The sequence below is a fragment of the Epinephelus moara genome, chromosome 7 (genome assembly GCF_006386435.1).
Source record: "Epinephelus moara isolate mb chromosome 7, YSFRI_EMoa_1.0, whole genome shotgun sequence".
NCBI classification, from domain to species: domain Eukaryota; kingdom Metazoa; phylum Chordata; class Actinopteri; order Perciformes; family Serranidae; genus Epinephelus; species Epinephelus moara.
This window is the reverse complement of record NC_065512.1, coordinates 29651932-29672874: the sequence shown is the minus strand read 5'-3', so window position 1 is coordinate 29672874 and position 20943 is coordinate 29651932. Positions and strand designations below refer to the sequence as shown.

The following is a 20943-nucleotide window of genomic DNA, read 5'->3' as shown; positions in this document are numbered from 1 at the left end:
GGAGCATGCTAACCGCCATATACTGTATGTAATACACTGACTATAGATAAGTACCTCACATAGCCCCACTTCAAAGAAAATCTTCAAAAAACTATCCCTTTAAAGGAATAGTTTAATGGAAATTGGTATGACATATTTTAGAAAGTCATTACTGCTTAATGTACCACCACAACACCAGTGGATGCATCAAACACTATCAGACCATATCATGCATTTCATTTATATCTTAAGTGCCGTAATTATTTGCTTATGGTTTTTCCATGCATTAGTAAAAGGGATTGATGTTGGAGAGCTTGCACTGGAAATAGCTTTGCTAGCGGGATCACTAATTACAAATGTTTTTGAACTGCTAAAGAGGCAATGCTTACTGAGTAATGGACAGCACTTGCATGGTGCTTTTGTAGTCTTCTGACCACTCAAAGCATTTTTACATTACATGTCACATTCACCCATTTACACACTGGTGGCCGAGGCCACCATACATGGTGCCACTATTCACATGCGCTCAAACATCAATGGAACAACCACTGGAAACAATTTGTGGTTCAGTATCTTGCCCAAGGATTCTTCAGCATGTGGACTGGAGGAGCTGGGGATTGAACCATTGATCTTCTGATAGTGGATAGTGGATGACCCCCTCTACCTTCTGAGCAACAGCCGCCCCACCCTACTGAGCCATGCAGTTGTCCATATACACCTAAAATAGGTCTTTCTCAATCTGCATTCCTGTCTGTACTTTTGTCTGTACATTTGAAAACTTAATAGTGATTGCCCAAGCAATGTCCTGATTACAAGCTCCCGTTTTTCCAAGTATGGCCCAGATACCTGCAAAAATGTTGTTGTCTTCTTCTTGGTTGAGCTCAAAGTGCAATATTTCAGCCAGTTCTAGGTGAATCAGTAGAGCTAAAGGTTCTTTCTGGGGAGATCCGCTGGACCAGAGGGGATTGCCCTCTTCCATATATAGCCCTTCTTGTGAGGAAATGTTTGACCCTCGCTGATCAATATTTTAGGAAATTGCTCCTTGTGTCACTCCCCATCTCCCAAGCTGACAAGGACGTGATTGCAGTGTGTGTGTGTGTGTGTGTGTGTGTGTGTGTGTGTGTGTGTGTGCGTGTGAGGCTTGAGTTAAAGTGAATGCGTCAGCAGGCCCATAGCATTTCTCCCTACCATCTCATTCCCTGTCAGGCTTCAAGAAAGTGGAACTCAAATCCAGTGGAGCAAGTGTCAGCCTAGGTCGAGCGGAACATGTTGCAAATGGTGTTAAAAGCATGTACTCGTTGGCCTCCGCTCTCAATAATGAATGAGAGAAGGCCTACTAAAAATGATCCCTGTTTCCTCTTCGATCCTTCCCTGGTGGAAGCGGGCATGAATTAGTAACACAGATCAAACTGCAGTGTTAGCGCAGATCAAGTATTTGTAAAGAAGCTGAAAGGACTATATACAAGACAGGCCCTATGAGATAATGTGGATGTACCTTGCATGTTCCCTGTCCCTGTCACATTGAATTTTAATTTGGAATAGAGCAATTCTACAAGGTATAAAAATGATGAATTAGTTATCAAAACACAGGACCTATCTTTAGACAGAGATGTCTTGGAAAAGAGTTTTTTAAAAGCTGTTTTCGTAAAGTTAAAACTGAAATATTTGCAACCAGAAAAAGGAAAGAGAGTACAGTAATCCATTTCTGACAAATGTACCTTCATTAATGTCATTTAAAGTCAGCAATCAAATCACTAGATAGTAGTTAGCGTAGAACTGATTTAACCTCAGAGTGTTGGTCTGCTTCAGCTAATTGGATTAAACTATCCACTTGTGTGGTCTTCTCTGATCTAGCCTACAAAGGCCATCTTTGCTGATGCGGTATGTCTAAAATGACAGTCAGGGATTGCAATGCTTCCAAACTTTACTGAAACATGCATTTTAAGCAGTCCTAACTGACTGGTCATGAGCAGTCTATTAAGATGGAACCATGCATGGAAAAAGCACTTGCTGATATTACTTTGCTACAAGTCTCTGTACAACTGGATAGTACTCTGGGCAGCTCAGTGTGTTTTCTTGAAAGCATGTGATGATTCACAAACTGACATCTTTACGGACAAATTACAGGCCCTGCAGAGATCTAAATTGTGGAACCATTTGCACGATGCCTTTCCAATCTGAGCATCATTTGCAGATATAAATAGCTATTTGTAGAACATACACAGAGCTTTAATGACCACCATTGTGGCATCTGCTCAATGCATAACACTAAAATCATTCATTACATCGGTGGTCAGCTGATTTTCAGGATGATCAGTCACACACTGACGTCGTCTATAATGTGATACAAACTAATCATAAATACTGTTGCTCTGCACGACTTGCTGCTTGCTACATGCGCCCACAGCATACGTGGATTACTGTTATAATGCAATATTCAATGTTCTTTCTCCTGAGTTTACTTGTAGGGACTGGTCCCTTACATTTGTTCTTTTCCATCCACCCTTGAGGGAAAAGTCAAAGAGAGCATTTATACCCAATCAAGCTTGTAGCAGCTAGCTGCCTGTCTGTCTCCTTATCTTTAGCTTCCTACACGTCTTTCTTTCCATCTTCACACTTTTCTGTTCATCATTATTGTGTGCACTGTAACTCTGCCATGCAATGTCTTTGTCGCTGCACCTTAGTGCTTTCTAGAGGTTTTTATGTTTTTTCATTTGCTCCACTAATGCACCTACTTTTGGTTGTTTTTTGCATATTTTGGTGAAACGTCAGCCTAACCTGTGTTTACGTAATCAGTGATACAGTTAAGGGTCTCATAGTTTAAGTACTGACAGCGGGAAACAGATCTGTTGAGTGTGCTATCACAAGGCATACACTCACACACACACACACACACACACACAAACAAATGCATACATGCCTACAAAAACACTTGCATGCACAGATGCTCATATGCAAACATACAGTATGCAAGAAAGACAGAGGTATGCTCTCTTCTGCTATCTCATGCACAAATACTTTACACACACACATGCCCAGCAGTTATAAAGTCTCTGATTACAGCTTGCACTCTGTGGTCTTGTTACTTGTAGGAATATGCAGAATTTATGGTTTTAATTAGTTTGTTTACGCTGAGGATAACTGAGTTATTAAAACGTTCTTTACAAGTCATCTCAGAAAACAACAATATCAATTAAGCAGTTAAGGTGAAAAATTAATGAACATACCTGTTGACAGCTTGATATGCAGTTCCAAAGGACAAAAGGTGTCAGTGTCCTGGGGGAACCTTGTATTTTCAGAAGAACTATTTTCACCACAAGTGGAAAAGGGTAAAGAATGACGCATTTTCACTTCAACAGATGTTGATTTACAAGGTAATGCAATGGTTTTGCAAGCGGTTTCACTCTGTACAGTGAAGACGCACATGTCGCTACATGTTATTTACATGCATAGTGAGTGTCCATTTAGGCATCATTGCAAAACAACCTGACCTTGTCCCTGAAAACATTAAAGAATGTCTAACAAGTGATGCAGACCTGCTAGTTCATGCCAAGGGATCATAACATAATAAATCTCATTCAACAGCATAATGTTGTTTCAGCTCAAATCTGCAGTCACTTTGGGACCTGCTCTCTATCAAAATAACAGCCACTGTTCAAATAAACTCAACACACAAGTCCAGGCCTGGTGTTTCTTCACAGGCAGGAGCTATTCTCATGAAGATTAATGTTTTGTTTTTTTTCTTTCTTTCGAGTAATCTGATATTAAACAACTATTTATCAAGGATTATAATATCTGTTCGCGTTCTGAATAGTTATATGACCATTTGGCGTTTGATTCTTTCCATGCAAGATGAAATCATTAATTCAGAAAAAAAGAGAAGTGAGCGTTTTGATTGATTTCTGCACAATTACTTCTTATATAATAATTGAGGGGATCAGCTTAACTTTGATTTGGCAGCCACTTAAGCCTACTGGTGGAAGAATCCAGCAAGGATCTAAGCAGGTTTCTCAACTTTGGCATCAGGTCGTTGTCAACACATAATACGAGCATGCAGACACACACCCTGTCACTTAAATTCATGTGCCCGTGAAAAGAAACACACATGCTTGCATAAACAAACACGCACGCAACAGTGTTGTCACCACATGAACACATCCGCACATAAACTATTTATACTCGTAGAGAGGGAGATGAAGAACATGTTCACTTTAAATCAGTGTACTAAAAGATGCACTATGCATGCTAAAATCAACATACAGATGGTGCACCAAGGGAGGAGAGAGGAGAAGCAGGACAGCAAAGGAAGCTTTTATTTTTTTACTCCCTGAAAGCGAGCAGTATGTTTGGATAAGAATAGAATTGCATGACTCTAAAATAGCACCTTTTTACTGCACATCTGTTTACTTTGAAAGTGTATCTCTTGCATTCTTACACTTAACTTGGTGACTTCATCACTTCCCTCAGGGCACGGAATATATAAGTGAGTCAGGACGCTCAACAGGATTTCTCTCTGCACGCAAGCAGCAACTGGTAAGGGAGGGTCTACACTTGACCACAGACTTGTGGTCTTATCTGGTCGTGGTATATCTTAAGGTTCCTAACAAAAACATTCAGGCTATGTGCAGTCAAAGGCAATCACTGTAATAACTGTAATTACAATGTGGAGGCCAACTATTATAGTGATGGGGCTTTTTGTGTTGGTTTTTCAGTCATTGTGGAAATAATAAAGCGTCTGAACACTTTCTCCACAGATCTGACATTTAAAGGAGCTCTGTGCAATATGTAGAGCGTTAATATTGTCCCATCTCATTAATAGAGTCCCGAGCAGAGAATGAAATCATGCAAACTATGTGTGTTATAAGGCAACTTGTTTGTTTTTGTTGTCGTAGGTGGTCCAGCTGTGAGTGTATGTTAATGCATGTGAGTCCCGTGTGTGAATCCTACTGGCTACTCCACACTACTCTCATTTGGCTTTTACCATTGATAGCAGGACGTTGCAAAAGCATAGTGCCCAACCCCACGATAAACACCATTAGCTCCTTCAGCACTGTCGCTGTTGTTAGCACAGTTGACACTGTAAGCCCCATGACCTGCTAGTTGCTGGCTCAGCCTCCTCCATGTTGAGAGCTGTGTGTAGACAACCTCTGAATCATAGATATGCTCTGAATATTATATAAAGCTCCGTAATTTTCTGTCAGAGACCTTCTTTAAAGCATGAGAAACAGTTGCTCCCAGAGTATATCCTGCTATATTTATCCCTGTATATCCTCCCAATAAAAAGGGCAACAACCAGTTATAAGCCAATATCAAGTAAAGATTTTTTTTTTTTGTACCTTTACGTGTTTTTGAGTCCTAATTGTATAAATATGGGAAATAAAGTAAGGCAATGAAAGATCCACATTTTAAAAACTAAAGTGAAAAAAAAAGTCACTTAAATTTTGCAAACCCACGGACAAACAGTAGCAAATATTATATGCGGTACAGTTGGCAAGGGGCGCAGATTTTTCAGATCAACTTAACTTGTCACGAGAGTGTTATTCAGCCTCAGAAAACAGGTGTATTATGTATTCTGTGGCTCTGGGAGAACTTTCTAAAGTCTTGAAAAAAGCATCAGGGTTATCTCAGTCTAGGCTCTCTGAGACCACAAATTTAGAACAGAAACACTGTGATACAAACCAGAGTTGAGGAGCTTGGAGTATATAACCATTTTACTAGGCCGGAAAGATCTAACAATACTGTTGAATTATATATTTATATTTATTTTATAATTATAAATCCCATTCACATGTGTAACTAGTAATAACTACAAATCCAGCCTTGGAACACAGCCTTTCCAAACAGTATGTAGCTCGCTGTCAATAAGGATGATCAAATATTGTTGTTTATTTAATATCTGTATCTATGTCAGCTTGACAGAAGAGGCGGATCCATGAGCAAGTTGAGGGATTGTGGGGGGCATGGTTGCAAATACACAGCAAAAGTGCCTTCTTGGATGCCCCTGTGGTAGATATATGGTATATGATAGTGCCTTCTAAGGTGTCCTTCCAGTGGAGAAAGCACAATGCAGTGCCGTAGGCTACCCTCCATGCTAGAAAATTTACTGCCCTCTGGTGCCCCAGTGCTTCTGGCCCTCAGACAGCTGGAGAACACCACTGCAAGTATCAATGACACAAGTACTTGCGCTGGTCAGCTTGCTGTGTTTGTCATGGGATATGTAGGTCTCACTTTCTTTTTTGTTTCAGTTTCTAATAGCATCTGCTGCAGTGGATGGTGACTTGTCTTAGAATATGGACAGTAAACAATGGGCAAACTCTATTCTTTAAAAAGACCTATAAAAGAAATGTTGGACGAGATACTGCATTGAGCAACAGAAGCTAGTGGAACATGACCCAATATTGGGATATGTCAAACTCTGCTGCCTTAATCATGACTATTCTTTTTTTTTTTTTTTTTTTATTAAATCTGTCTTTTATAAGTCAACTTTATGGAAGTTTGGAACTAAATCTTTGGAGTGGCTTTTCAAAAGGCATCAGTATCTAATATAGCATGTTGGATTTCATGACATCTTTGCCTGATTCCTTTGTGAATGTTAATAACTAGAATATAGGCTATGTATTCACATTGAAGGGAGACCTCTGACGTAATCTTACCATACAACACTAGCATACAGTAACTAAGGGATTCATCATCATTAGTATGCTTTTGGCAGTTGACTCATGACAAAATAAACATAGAGCTGTTCTCTTACCAAATACACTGCTTCCATGTATTTTATTATTCATCACATTAAAGCCCCTTTCAATATTATGGTCTTTCTTTATTGTCTTACAAATATTAAGTTATCCACAAAAATAAAATAACTTAGATAATAACCATATTAAAACATAAAAATACATACATACATACATTACATTTATGACATGAAGAAAAATGCATATTGCTGATATCTCCCAGAGTTTTCCTGGACACAGTTCTGTATGTGCAAACTACTTATCAGGATCAAAATAATCTGTTACACTGGAAACACAGTTCCAGATTTTTTTTTCTCTCCTCTGCTTTCAACACAGAAAAATATTTGCTTGAAATAAATTACAGTCTGATAAGGAGCCTCGCTCATACACATTTCTCGAGAACAAATATGATCTTAATATGAAAATGTGCACAGGCAGGAATCCGTATCAACTTTGCTATTTATATACCTTGAAGTTGACATCAGAATATCCCTATTTGCACACATCGACGACGTGTGAAGAAGGTGAGTGTAGATATACCACAAGAAGCTTACAGTGTCGCACACAGTATGTTGCATCACAAAACAGGAAACACTTTGACTGATGGCAGCTTAGGATGTCTATGGTGTGAGGAACTGAAGCCTCTTCATATGTGCTCAGTTTCCTGAGGCGCTTTAAATTTATTGATGGTATTTGTGCAGCATTATTCAGTTTTATTTACAATGCTGTTCAGGTCATGCTGAAGATGAGAACTGTACTTGTTAAATAAAGGTCCACTGTGCACTTTGCTCTGACAGTCCTCGTACATATAACACACCACACACAACACAGACAACACATGGAACATTTTGGACAATGTATCTGTACTCTGTTTTGGGGTAATATATTATTTCAAAACAGCTATACAAGCTCTTGTCACAATGGTTGTTGAATAGATTCACAAAATTAACATTATAGCTAGTGCTTCTCCTGACTCTACTGGAAGCTGGTATGTGTGGATTTAATTTGTCATCGTCTACTAGAAGGAAGGAAGTTAGGTTGTAAGGGTCTGATATGATGAATCGTACCAACAATCACACTTTCAGATCTGTCTTTTGGTTGACCTCAGTTTCAGCCACTCTGATTCATCATTGCTGTAATGTCCTCAAATGGAACTTGCTCATTTAAATAGTCCGGAGTGTCCTGGGACTCATGTGAATGTATTTATTGCGGGGTGCCATCGCTGTTAGCAGGATCACATGTTATGCATACAACATAGTAACACTGACTGATACATCTACAGAGTGTCAATTGAGCCCTGCTGTATTTTTAGGTGTAACACGATAGTTGCTATAAACACTGAAACTTCTGAACTGCCCTTGAACAAGGCACTAAATCCTTAAGTGCTCCAGATGTGTTGTGCTGTGTCAAATCCTGTGCATTGTGAATCCTGATGTGTGAAAAGGTCTATATTTGTCTCAACCTTTCCACCTTATATACTGCTGGTGCTATGAAGCAATATGATTTTCGCTCTGCATGCAATCTACTGCTTACTCTCTACTTCCTCTTTGCTCACCTGAGTCTCATGCAGCTGTATGTCAGTCAACATGGAGCTTTCAGATATTTATCTGATATAACTATGTTCCTTTTGTCTCAAGAGGAAGGTAGTAAACATCCAAGCTCTTTTGCATTGTGGCAGCTTTAGACATATGCCACATGTGCACACTCTTTACCAACATGCGCATCTATCTTTCTGCTGGCTCAACTGCTTCGCACTCTGTCCTCGCTCTTCTGGAAAACAGCAGTCCACCGCAAAAAGGTATGGGGCACATATACTACAGTCATATTCCCCTTTCAAATTAATAGTCTTGATTTTAAAAAAAAAGTCTTTTTCTTTGTGTTCTTTATTGTGTACAGTCTTTTAGTGTGTGTTTCTTCATTTACAGACACTGACCCACTCTGTTATCCTGCACTCTTCGCACACCACGTAGCAGCACCAGTGAAACTTGCAGTTGCAGCGTTCACTCCGCGTCTGCTGTAGGATGTTGTGGCCTCTCCCGCAGCACAGACTCTCACAGTTGTCCATGCCGGGGCTGGTCTTGTTGCAGATCCTGCCCTGCGTGCCTGCTGAGTCCGATCCCAGGTCGCGCTCACAGAAGTCTGGCGACTTTTCAAAGTAGACCAGCTCGTTGATGCTTGGTCGCCGCCGATGTGAGTGGTGGTGATTGTGGTGGTTGTTCTGATGATGGTGATGGTGGTGGTGGTTGTGGTGGTTGTGATGGTTATGGTGGTTGTGGTGGTTGTTGTTGTGGTTGGAGTGGTCGAGCTGTCCAGTGTTTCGGTTGTGAGCCTTGATGAGCGTGGCGATGTGGAAGCGCTCTTTGAGTATTGAGCCCACCACCCGGAACTCGGGGGTGACCTGCCAGCATGTCTTCAGCTGGCAGCTGCCCGACGTCCCGTGGCACTTGCATTTCCTTCTCATGTGGTCGAGCACCACCTGCGATGAAAACCCAGATGGCACAGACAAAAAGAGAGAGTGGGATGGAGTGAGGAAGTGAGAGGAGGGGGAGAAAGAAAATGAGACGGATTAATGACTTTCTTGATTACTGGCTACACATGAAGTTTAATACAAGTAGGCTACAGGCTGTTGCAGACTCCACGTCATATTTCAAACTAGCTTTTTTTTTTAAATTTGTTTGTTCTTCTAAGCACACCACTATTCCAAGGTATAGTAAATGACACATAGTACCCTGAAGGAATATTGGTCCCGCATTTAACAAGCCAGGTGGTCTGACTCTGGGCCTGTTGTCAAACATACTGATATCAAATAACACAGATGGATGCGGGCATTACCCAAACAGACAGTAGTGTCATTATTCATCTTTTGGCATGAGGTAAAGGACTCCTCACATGACACACATGTAGCTGCACATTAGAGTAGTACAGTATTTATATTATTATATTTTCACTTCAATGGTTTTTAGCTGGCTAATGGAACTACATCGATATCAGCAGCCACTGTGTATTGTTCTCATTTTATTACATTACAGGAAAAAGCATGACAGTGAAAGCCATTTTAACACACATAATGGAGTTGTTTATCAAACTGTGCTTGCTTGCTGTAGCAAAGTAGTACAATTTAAAGGCACAGTTCACCCCAAAATCCAAAATACATATTTCACCTCTTGCTTGAAGTGATATTTATCATTCTAGATTGTTTTGTTGTGAATTGCCAATTTGTCGAGATATCGGCCATAGAGGTGTCTGACTTTTCTTCAGTATAATGGAACTAGATGGCACTTGGCTTTTGGTGCTAAAACCATCAAAAAAAATACACTTGAAAAACTTAACAGCAGTTTCTCTTTGCAGAAATCATGATTTGGTTACTAAGAATAACCCACAGACTTTGTTGTGAGAGGCTTGTGACAGCATGAGAGGTAAACATAATGGCATCCTCCTCGGCTGAGCTGTAACGTTAGCTAGATCAGCAGTGCTAGGTAAGCTAGCAGTAGATGCATGCTTCATATTGTGCAGTGATAGGGTTGATGGGTGTATTTCAGTAGAAAAAAGAATAAACTGCTGTTGAGTTTCATTTCTTTACTTTTTTTTGGTGCTTTAAGCACCATAAGTTGAGTGTAGTGTAGCTCCATTATATTCAAGAAAAGGCAGACATCTCCACAGCTGATGTCTTCAACACTCTGCAACTCCCTTTAAATCTTAGAGTCTTTAAATTAACAGTGTGTAGTATTTGGCCGCATCTACCCTTCTGCTCACCCCTCACATGAAAATGTGAAAAGGCCTTTCTGGAACCAGTGTTTTAGTTTGTCTTTTCTGGGCTACTGTAGAACCATGGTGGTGCAACATGGCACAGTTATGGAGGAGGACCTGCACCAGATGTGGATATGAAGGCCTTAATAGGTTATAAAAAATGGACGTTATATTCCATTTCTGCCAATAGATCTACCTAAATCCCACACACTGGATCTTCAGGGTCTAAAAGAACGTTGCTGATGTCGGAAGTACTTCTGCACGCAAGAACTAGCATAAAAAAAAGTTCCATTAAAGCATGACCAGCACTGCTAAACTAAACATCCCCTTTAGCAGTACACACACACACACACACACACACACACTCACACAGGTACATCCCATATGGCATAAATCCTGTCCATCTCAGTCATATCTTCATCAAGGCTATGAGTATGTATATTTGTGTGTGTGTCTGCGTGTGCTTATCAGTCATCACCTGCTCTAAACTTTAAGATCCAATTACCAACAGGAACACCAGGCCACCCAGAGTACTGACAGATGCTGCTGCTGTTGCCGCCCCTATCAACACACACACGCACACACACACACATGCTGGACACTTGCACAGTTCAACACATTCCGCACATGTGCTAGCAATAATGCTAATCCCCGCACACGCACACAAAAACATGACTGTCACCCACACACTCTGTGTCATCAACGCAGAATGAGACAGAACTGGTGAACCACGGGTATGAGCAACACAAAGAGATGAGTGCAGGAGTTTATTGTTTGTGTATGTGTATGTGTAAGCATGTCTACTATGTGTTGATGCTTGTGTGCACATGGTAATACTGTGCCTATGGTTGGATGCACGTGTGTCTGTGCAGGAATGATCCTGCAGGCGCTTGCTTTGCTTCAGAACATAAAACTTTTCTAAGAAGAGCATCACACGGATTATTTTCCTAGTAAAGATATTACATAGTCGAACCCCCTCCATTATTTAAGCAGGATCTCATCCATTAAAAGAAGCAGCAGTTGGAACGAAAAGATAGAGGGGAAAAAAGAGAGATGGGAGAGATCTCATGTATCTACTGCGTGTGAAAATCCAGTTATGCACTTCTCTAAAGTCAAGATCAATTTGGGCCAATGCCAAAATCAGGTGCTTCCCTTTTCCTGTTTCCTTTTTTGCTTCCACCTATTTCAGAGAGAGCTAAAACAAGTTGTTGAGCGCTTGGTTTGCGTGCTGTAAGGCTCCATTGCATGCTGTCTTGTGGGTTTTCCAGTTGAGCATGTTTCCTTGTTCTCATGAATGAGTGGAGAGATAGACAAGACAACGAAATGGTGATAAATGGACTTGCTTGACTCATCTGGTTGAAATGAAAGTGAAAAAGAACAGCAAAAGAAAACACTCTTGTTTGCCAAAGTGTCAAAGTTAATAGTAATCAGTCACAGTGTCAAAACTAGAAAAGTGCACTCAGTAGGGAAAGACCACCCGAGATGATTGCAGATTCTAGACAATTCTTGTAATTGCACCAGACGTGGTGCAGCAGGTATCTGGAGTGTCCCATGAGTTAATAAAAATACAGGTCTTATCTATTTTTGAAGGAGCTACAGCACATTGCACAGATCAGATCGATATCTCCTGCTACAGTATCAAGCACTGTATGTGAAATGTAAATACAATGTAATAATGTGGATGAACGTATTTATGAAAAACTCACTCACAGACATAAATCTTTAATCCATGTCATTCATGACTGGACTTTTAAAGGCATCAACTTTGTCTGTAAACTTCAGCACAACACAGTAGGAAATAACAATAAAAAATAGACCAACAAAGAAACAATTTACCTAAAAAAAATTGCTTACTTGTGATAGAAGCGAAAAAAAATCAAGGAAAAATAACTAAAACATGTCTAGAGGTCTAGAAAACTGGACAGGCAAAATAGGCTCTGCTGCTAAAACGCTCCTGGTGTGGTATGACCCCGTGTGGCAGACAGAACATAACCAGGTCACAGCCATAGCAGCTGGAAAACAGTGCAGCTGTGCCTGGTGGTCAAATATTCATCTCTTATCGTGCCTGACTTCAGTGGATCATAATATATCAGGTATGGACTTAATCTCCAGATGCTGGAGTTCAAAATGAGACCAAACATTTCTATGGATGTCAGTTTTTGAGCCACGATGGCCAAAATGTGGCCCGCAACAGACGGTGCTTCTTGTTTTTTAGCCGAGCTGATTTCGGGAAAACTTAAGGCCCCTACCAACCAGTTAGGAGGAGTGTAAAAATGACCCATAAAACATTAAAACAGGTTTTTCAACAATTATGAATCACCCACGGGAGGTCCTTGAGCATGTAATCATAAATGTGGACACAAAATATGAGACTGATTGGTCCAGTAGTTTGCGAGATAAGCTGCAAACACACATATATACACACACTCACACACACATAACCAAATGTATGACAAAGAGATAAAAAAAAGTAATACAATTTTTAAAAAATTAGTTGGGAAAAACATGGCAGGGAAGGTTATGATGCATCCATCTGGAGCTGCAACAAATTCTGAAAGAAATATGGTTTTCCTCGAAAAAAAAAAAAAAAAAAAAGGCAGTGTAAAGTTGTTCACAGTCTCCGGGTTGGATTATGTAATTTTTAATTTCTTAATTATTTTGACAAATGTATACAATCTGTAAATACATGCTGTATTATAATGATTAAAATAATTAAAAATGTTCATAATGTTCATAACGTGTGTCAGGATAACAGAAAGTGACTTAGAAGTATGCATTTTGGATAAACATGGTTCTACTGTTATTGTGAGTGTTGAAAACACAATTTAAAGAAGCTGTGATCTGTGGTGAGGAGTGGCCGTAAGACTTTATAGTAAACAACATTATAATAGCTCAAACAGCACTTGCACTGAGTTCAGATTGCAGCCTTTGGTTCAGTTTTTACATAGGGGCAGAGGCAACCCCAGAATCACAAACGTGCTGGCCTTAAACACACAGCAAAGTCTGTAATCATAAAACTCTCCAACCCACTTAAACCTTAAAGGGACAAACTGACCCAGGAGACATAATTGCATCCACATTGCTTCTGTTTGAAGGTACATTCACAGCAGGATAGGGGTTTCAAAGGGCACAAAAACAACAACAAAAAAAACAGAGGAAAGTGTTATTTCTGATGACATGTTTTGTCATATTTTGGCAGGGGGAAGAAGGCCAAATTGTTCTGGGAGATTATGAACCACAGCATCATGACTCAAATATATGTGTCTCAAAGTAGGGAAAATATTTCCCTGGGGCAGAAACAGCATATGAAAATGTTCTCACTATAACTGTGATGCCCCCAGTAGTACAGCATGCCTGGCTTCCATACGTAACGTTCAGAATTTAGCTAAATACAGTTGACCATTCGCTAAACCCCTCCCCCAAACAGGGATTGTCCAATCATTGCTTTGCATGGTAGGCCTGGGGATTTCTTCACATGCCGAAGCAGTGTGTACGGGCTGTGGTAAGAATTCTGCATTTAAAGAGTTTAGAGGGTGGTGTCTTTTTATTTTTTTTAGTCTTTCCAAAGCCCTAAACACAAGGGCATAAGTGTAGGGAATGGGATCAACAGTTTGCTGCTCAAACGTAAAATTAAATTGTTAGTGTGTCAGACTAACAAGCTTAACTAGTAGTAACAGAACGTTACTTGCAAGGTCATGGAGCAAATCATTAACTACTACATTTTGGGGGGCTGCAAGTTGTGTTAAAAAAAAACAAAGTTGATCATTTTCCCACTGCATGGACCCTAACCCTGAATGTTATCCTAGGTTTGGCCTACCTTAGCAGCTACATCCTGTTCTTAACTGGATTTGAGGAAGTTTGCACACGTGATATCCAAGCATTATGTTTTTGCCAAATTTCAGTTAGTCCTCATCCTTGAAGACTTTTCTCTTTTAACATTAAAATTCAAGCGCATTGTTTGAAAATACAAACAGGTAAGTAAATGTAAAGCCTTAAATACCCATGTAAGTTTAATTAGCAAGCTAGCTACGGCTGTTAAACTTTGCCAGCAACAGGTGTCCTTTAAGCCAGGAAAGCTGATAGTTCCTGGCTAAAAATGAGAACTCAGCTTTTGTTTACTTTTATCCGAAATCAGGGGCCCATTGTTTAAAAAAATACCAAGAATTTGAAGTGATAGACCTTAGTCTGCCACTGTTATAATTGTGAAGTGCATAGGTACTGTGCGAGAACAGAAAGCTTGACAGGAATAGCAACAGTAGCAATGGGTTTGTGCACATGCCACATGACCGGCCGAGTCATACCAAAGTCTATAAAAATGGGACCCATTGCCTCCCTGCTTGGCACTCAGCATCAGGGGTTGGAATTGGGGGGTTACATCACCACATGATTGCCGAGCGCGGTACCGCTGCTGCTCACCGCTCCCTCAGGGGATGGGTAAAATGTGGTGAACAAATTTCACACGCTCAGGTGTGTGACAATCAGTGGGACTTTAACTTTTATTTTGCCCCCTCAAATCCATTGTTGTCAATGTAGATGAACGGAAGGCACACTCAAAAGCAAGGGCGATACCATAAGCGTCTCATTTTTAGGGGAACAACCTTTCCCTGAGATAAACAAAGTTCAACTTTTGGACTCGTGTGACAAGGAACTACCAGTCATAGTAGGTAGATATCTTTCCTTCCTTCAGTAAATATCAGTCGGTGGTAAATATGAAGAAGAAGTCGATCATTTAAGTACAGGGCTAACCAGAGGTTTACATCTGTCCCATGGTCAATATTTTAGGCCTACACACTTTAGAAACAATCCCTGGAAGACGATCAGCTCCGAAATCGGGATTGCTAGTAACAGGCTATGTTACGGTGCTGGTTATGGTCACTCTTAGCAACATCAGGCGCAACCTGCCTTTCCCCCATTGAAAATTAGCACAGAGTAGGCACAAGAGTAGCAACCAGTGCCCATTCTCACATTTTTCAGGTGGTAAAAGACATAGCATGTGTCCCAGTGCTAATGGATGCATGGCCCAGCAAAACATAATAGCTTCTGGTTTCTAATGTAATGCCCTACATGTGTCACTATGAATGGATGATGCTGCATCCTACAAGTTTGATTCATTCTGTCAGACACAGCCAGTCAGGTTTACAACCTGTTGCTGCCCAGCTAAGTCCAACCAGTTAACCAATGGTGAGTCTTGCAGCATTTTTTTTTACATTTAAAGAGGAACACCACACCATTTAAAAATGAACATTCTTTCAGCATCAAAGGAATGACATCTGTGAGTTCTGTATCCATTAAACACGCAGCATGCTGCACACCCTGTGCTGTAACTGGGCAAAACTTAATAAAAGTTTGCAGGCCCCTAAAACCTCAACAAAAGGACATAACTCTGGATGGAAAGTATTTGATGTGTGGGGAAAATGTCAGTATTGTTCAGGTAAAATCAAGACCTTTAACAAGTAATAGGAAATAGGAAATCAAGGTATCTGGCAAAATTAAACAAGTGTATGAAATTGTTTTCAATCCAGTAACCAAGAAACAAATTGGAACAGTGAACCCTGATAATTCACTTAGAGACATACCACAAGAGTCAGAACTAATCTACCTATGAATCTTCAAATGATTTTGGCTGTATTTTCCAAGTTCCTAACTGGTTATTGATGATCAGATGAAAGGTTTGGGGTTTTCTGGTTTCTTCCTGTTCCCTCTCATCAGTACCTGGGGCTATGACTAACAAAAAGAGAGAAGCAACACCAAAAAATGTTAACTGTCTGTCTCTGTGTCTAGTTTTGTGATATCTGACTTGACTACTGCGGAAAAGGGGAAGAAAAGTGATGCAGTGATTTATTGTTGCCTTGTTCTTGATCTTGAAAATTAGCCTTGAGGACACGTGTGTGGAGAAGGGGGTGGGTGGTAGAAGAGAGGAAACCAGAGAGGAAAAGAGGGAGACAGGAGGGAGAGATGATCTTTGGATTATCTCTTTGCTGTCCCTACACTGCCTGTATACACAAAGGCTGTGTGTGTGAGGGAGGGTGAGTGTGTGTGTATGAGAGGGTGTGCGTGGGTGTTATTACAAATCATCTAGTTGACACTCTATCTAGGCTCAGTCATCATGTCCTGCTGCTATTACCCATAGATTAGACTGTAATCTGCAATCCTATCTAACCTGTCATCAGATGTGATTGTCTTGGCAGTGTGAGCTGGGGAATATACAAATATTGTACACCTCACACAGCTTGAGTCACTTTATACAAGCTATAAAAAGCTTGCTTGAAAAGAACACTTTGCATAACACACTTACTGTCATCTACGGTGGTGCATGTTAATGTGACCAGAGACTCAGTGGTGGCCTGAAGTCTGGCTTTGTGAAGAATAAAATGTTAAACGAGGAAAAGAGCTGATGTTTTATGGATGAAACAAGTGACAATGATACAGTCCATGTCCCATTACGAGCCTTTCAATGTAAGTTAGGCAGAGTAATTGTCTGAACAGTTAAAAAACTCTTGAAAATACTTGTTCCCAGATAAAAAAACGGAAACCTGCTAACGCTATTCCATTGCTTACATGTTGGCTTACATTGCGCATACACTGATGTAATTGCTTCAAAGTCAATGGCGGACCACAGTTAGAAACAAACATCTGGCAAGTTTTAATTGGCTTGGAGAGTAAGACAGAGGCGTCTATAAAACAACCCCAGACAGAGATCAAATACAACATGTTGGTGGCAGATTAGGACTGCAGGCTACATAATACAGTAGACCGGGGAAAAGTGCAGCATGCTGGAGTGGAGCACAGCAGACTACCATGCAATGAGGAGGAGTGGATGAAGTAAACTAAAGATCAGAGCTGGTGTCTGGCTTCTCTACCACAATCTGATACTCTGGTTTTACTGGAGAACAAACTGCAGGCAGAAAAAAAGTCCAGAAAACAAGAGCAGAGAAGCTTGAGATGGGATCACTCAAGCTGCGATACAGCCATCTGTAATTTAAAGTGAATGACTGCCAGGGACGTAAAGTGGGGGGACCTCTGACTCCTTCCCTACAGGCACCCTTGCTCAGACCACTGCATTTTTTTAAAACTTGGTCTTCATTTTGATCTCAACTACACTCCTGTAAAGTGTCATGACTTCATCTTGCATGGTTGCGACATTACCACACTGGCAAAATCTGTCTTCAGACAGACAGACAGACAGACAGACAGACAGACATATTAACACTTGACAAAATACTCAAAACAGCTTCTGTGGTAGATCCCGCTACAACTGGTGTTACCAGGACCACATTTTAGCGTGATGACACACACACACACACACACACTCAAGAGGTGAAAACAATACCAGCTGCCACGGCGTTGTGGTGGCTAGTAAAAGGGTGATGACATGTGACACATGCAAGAATTAAACAACAAATATTTCAGTTAGGTGGAGTATTTGACAACCAGGACAACTGTACTTTTATTTATTTATTTTTTGCCACATGGCCTGAAGTTGGTCAGCAAGTTGCTATTTTAGTCATTTTTTTGATTTGTGTTCAAATTAATTTTAAAAAGTACAATATGCTTCAATCAATGTTTGTGCACATGTATAACCACCCATTCTAAATGTTATCACTAAACTGAATGGATATCATCAATGATTATTAGCCTTATAGATATGGGTTAGAAGGGCCCCTGCTACACCTAATAGGTTCAGAAGGCTGTTATCAACCCATTAAGTGGCCATTATCACCTTTCAGTTACAGGAGTGTTAGGTTTCACTTTCAGTTTTGTTTGCCAATGCTACATGATTAGGTTTACAAAAAAGAACATAGTTTGGGTTAACATGAGTACGTTTGTTGGGTACTGTACTGTAGCATAATGTTATGTGACAGACTTCCGTACGTCAATTAAAATAAGTCACAGTTGACTTTCGATTTCAAATGGGGCACAAACACTTTCCCAGGGGTAAAAGTCCTATTTGTTTGTTTCTTGATCTTTATATCAACATTACATCACCTAACTCCCTCCTTTGCTCTAGTCATAATCAGTATATCACCGCAGGTCACCACCTAGCAGTAAACATGGCCATTTAATGGTCTGGTAACAGCTTTTTGAACCTACTATTAGGTGTAACAGACCCCCTTCTAACCCATATCCATGAGGCTGATAACCACCAATAGCACCCATTCAATCGAGCAGTTATCAATTATTATAGCCATCATTTTCTAGAATATACAAACTTAATGAGGCAGTTCTTCAGTCAAAGCGTGTAAGTACCTGTTGCAGTCCTGTCATACTAAAAACTGTGATCCACGACTAGGGTATGCCACAGGTGAAGTGTTCCCACACTCCTTTTAGCCTGATGTAACACCTGATTTTGTCATTCTGACTGCATATCAAGATATGGTTGAGTCAGTACTGACTCAATGGTAATGAAGGAGTTGGTGATGACTTGCAGTACAGCACAGCTTTTTTTTTAGTAGTTGGAAAGTCCTGTGGCATGATAAATATAACACCACCAATCTCTGATGGAGGGAGGCAAAAGCCAATGAGGAATTGGGCAATATGCTGTCTGTCTTGTGACAACATTAATGAGGAATCCAACACCAGAAATATTCCTTGTTGTCAAATATGAGATACCATCCCTTCATGATCTCTATATAGAGTAAATGTTCACCATGTGGTGGCAAAGTCGGTGAGCAACTTCATTGCCAGTCATAACCCGCCTCACCGTACCAGTACGGTACATATAATTTCTGCCTTACTCCTGTTTTGTTAGGCGCATTGGATTTAATCACTGGCCAATCCCTGTGTCATCACCACTAACCGCTTTTGGGAAAATCCTAATCTAATGTCTGTGTGTCCCACGATCGACCCTTCTTGCTGATAAACAGCAGGCTAGGTCTGCATGCTGCCTTGTGTTTGTCAGTTCAAAGACAATCTACTAAAGGATCTTTAAAGCCAAGCAGAAAGCCAAGGCGATATCAAAGCACACAAACAAATCCCACAGCAGCACATTAAGCCCAGACATCACTTTAAACAAATCAAACGCCTTGCTTCAAAAGAACAGTTAAGCGAACGCAGACAAATGCACACACACATATGCAAACACAATGACATGCAATTACCGAGCAAAAGCACTTCTACAGTACACTGTGAGAATTACATTAGAAGCAGTCTGTTTGTGTGTGTGTGTGTGTGTGTGTGTGTGTGTAGTATTTACTCACTGTTAATTGCACACAATGTCCACAGCTCTTATTTAGAGACTCTAATAAAATGTTATTACCAGCATAAGCACTTCCACCTGCTGAGCTTTTACTATGAAACATTTGCCTCTGTGTATATTTGCGTTTGTGTGTGAGTTAAGGAGAGGTGTGTACATATGCACGTGTGTATGTGTGTGCACGGGTTGCTGTGTGTACAGTATGTGGTGGGCCAGATCAAATGCCCAGCCGCTGTACTGTCAGGACTCTGGAATGCCCTGCACACCACTGATGATATGAAATGGCCCCTGAGGAGCATAGGACTAACCCCGCACTAATGTTGCTATTTCTGATCAAACACACTTTGCTTTTCGTGTGGGTTCTGAGTCAATGAATTAACGTGAATGGGCTCCCCAGAGCAGTTTATCATCGCGGGGTTAAATTCGGCATTAAAGGATCGTAGGAGTCCCGCTGTTGCTGGTTTGGATCAAGCTGGAGGGGGTGCTTCTCTCGATTCAATTATGGTTTAAATCACTTTTGCAGTAGAACATATATATAATGCAATACAAAGCATTCTTGTGTCTTCACCAGGCAGGGACTGGGCGTCAAGAAGTTTGGGAATTTTTCAAGTGGGCAGCTGATGTGACGGCCAGTCTTTTTTTTCCCAATCCTGGCATTATATAGATATCGATAGGTCATCATACAGGAGTGAAAATATTGTTGATTGGTGCAATACGTACTAGCAGGTAGCTAGTAGAGTCTGCTGGTTCTGATTTATTTTCTATGTTTTAACACTGTTGATTGTTTGGCAGTATTTTAAATAATTCTGAAAAGCAGGCTATTAAGTCAAATTAGGTTTCTGATGATCATTACATTGATACAACTTTGATTTTTTAAATTTCATATAAACAAGCATGAGGAGGAAAACACTGTTTCATTATTTTACATATTAGCCTGACAAAAACGATAGAAATTATTTATGAAATTATGATTCCTTGATTGACAAACATGTTGTGTCAGTTCGAATTTAGTGTATCAAACTGGGGCAGCTTGACAGCAAACTTGTGGGCTGCTTTTTGTCATCAGTCCGCCCCTTGAGTCAACCTAAGTTTCCAAATGCCTGAAAATATAGTTTTTTCAAACATTTACAGTTGGTGGCTTCTCAGTTCTCACCACATTTATCTCAGATGTGAGTGGCGGGTCGCTGATGTTGTTTTATTTTTGAATCAATCCAGCCACATGTATTTTCCTTCGCCACTGAGCAGTACATACAGTACATTGTGATACATTATCAGCTGGTGCAGCTGGTG

At 40.5% G+C, this 20943-nt stretch overlaps 1 protein-coding gene across 2 annotated transcripts in view; it reads right to left on the bottom strand.

Moving 5' to 3' along the window:
• Positions 1-6543: 6543 nt before the first annotated feature.
• wnt10a (wingless-type MMTV integration site family, member 10a) overlaps positions 6544-20943 on the bottom strand; it is a 30875-nt gene continuing 16475 nt past the window's right edge. The window contains exon 5 of one of the 2 annotated variants that reach the window (XM_050048994.1): positions 6544-9189. In XM_050048994.1, coding sequence (XP_049904951.1) covers positions 8629-9189 — 561 coding nt within the window. In that variant the 3' untranslated portion in view covers positions 6544-8628. The remainder of the gene's footprint in view (positions 9190-20943) is intronic. The other variant, XM_050048993.1, reaches the window with a different exon arrangement.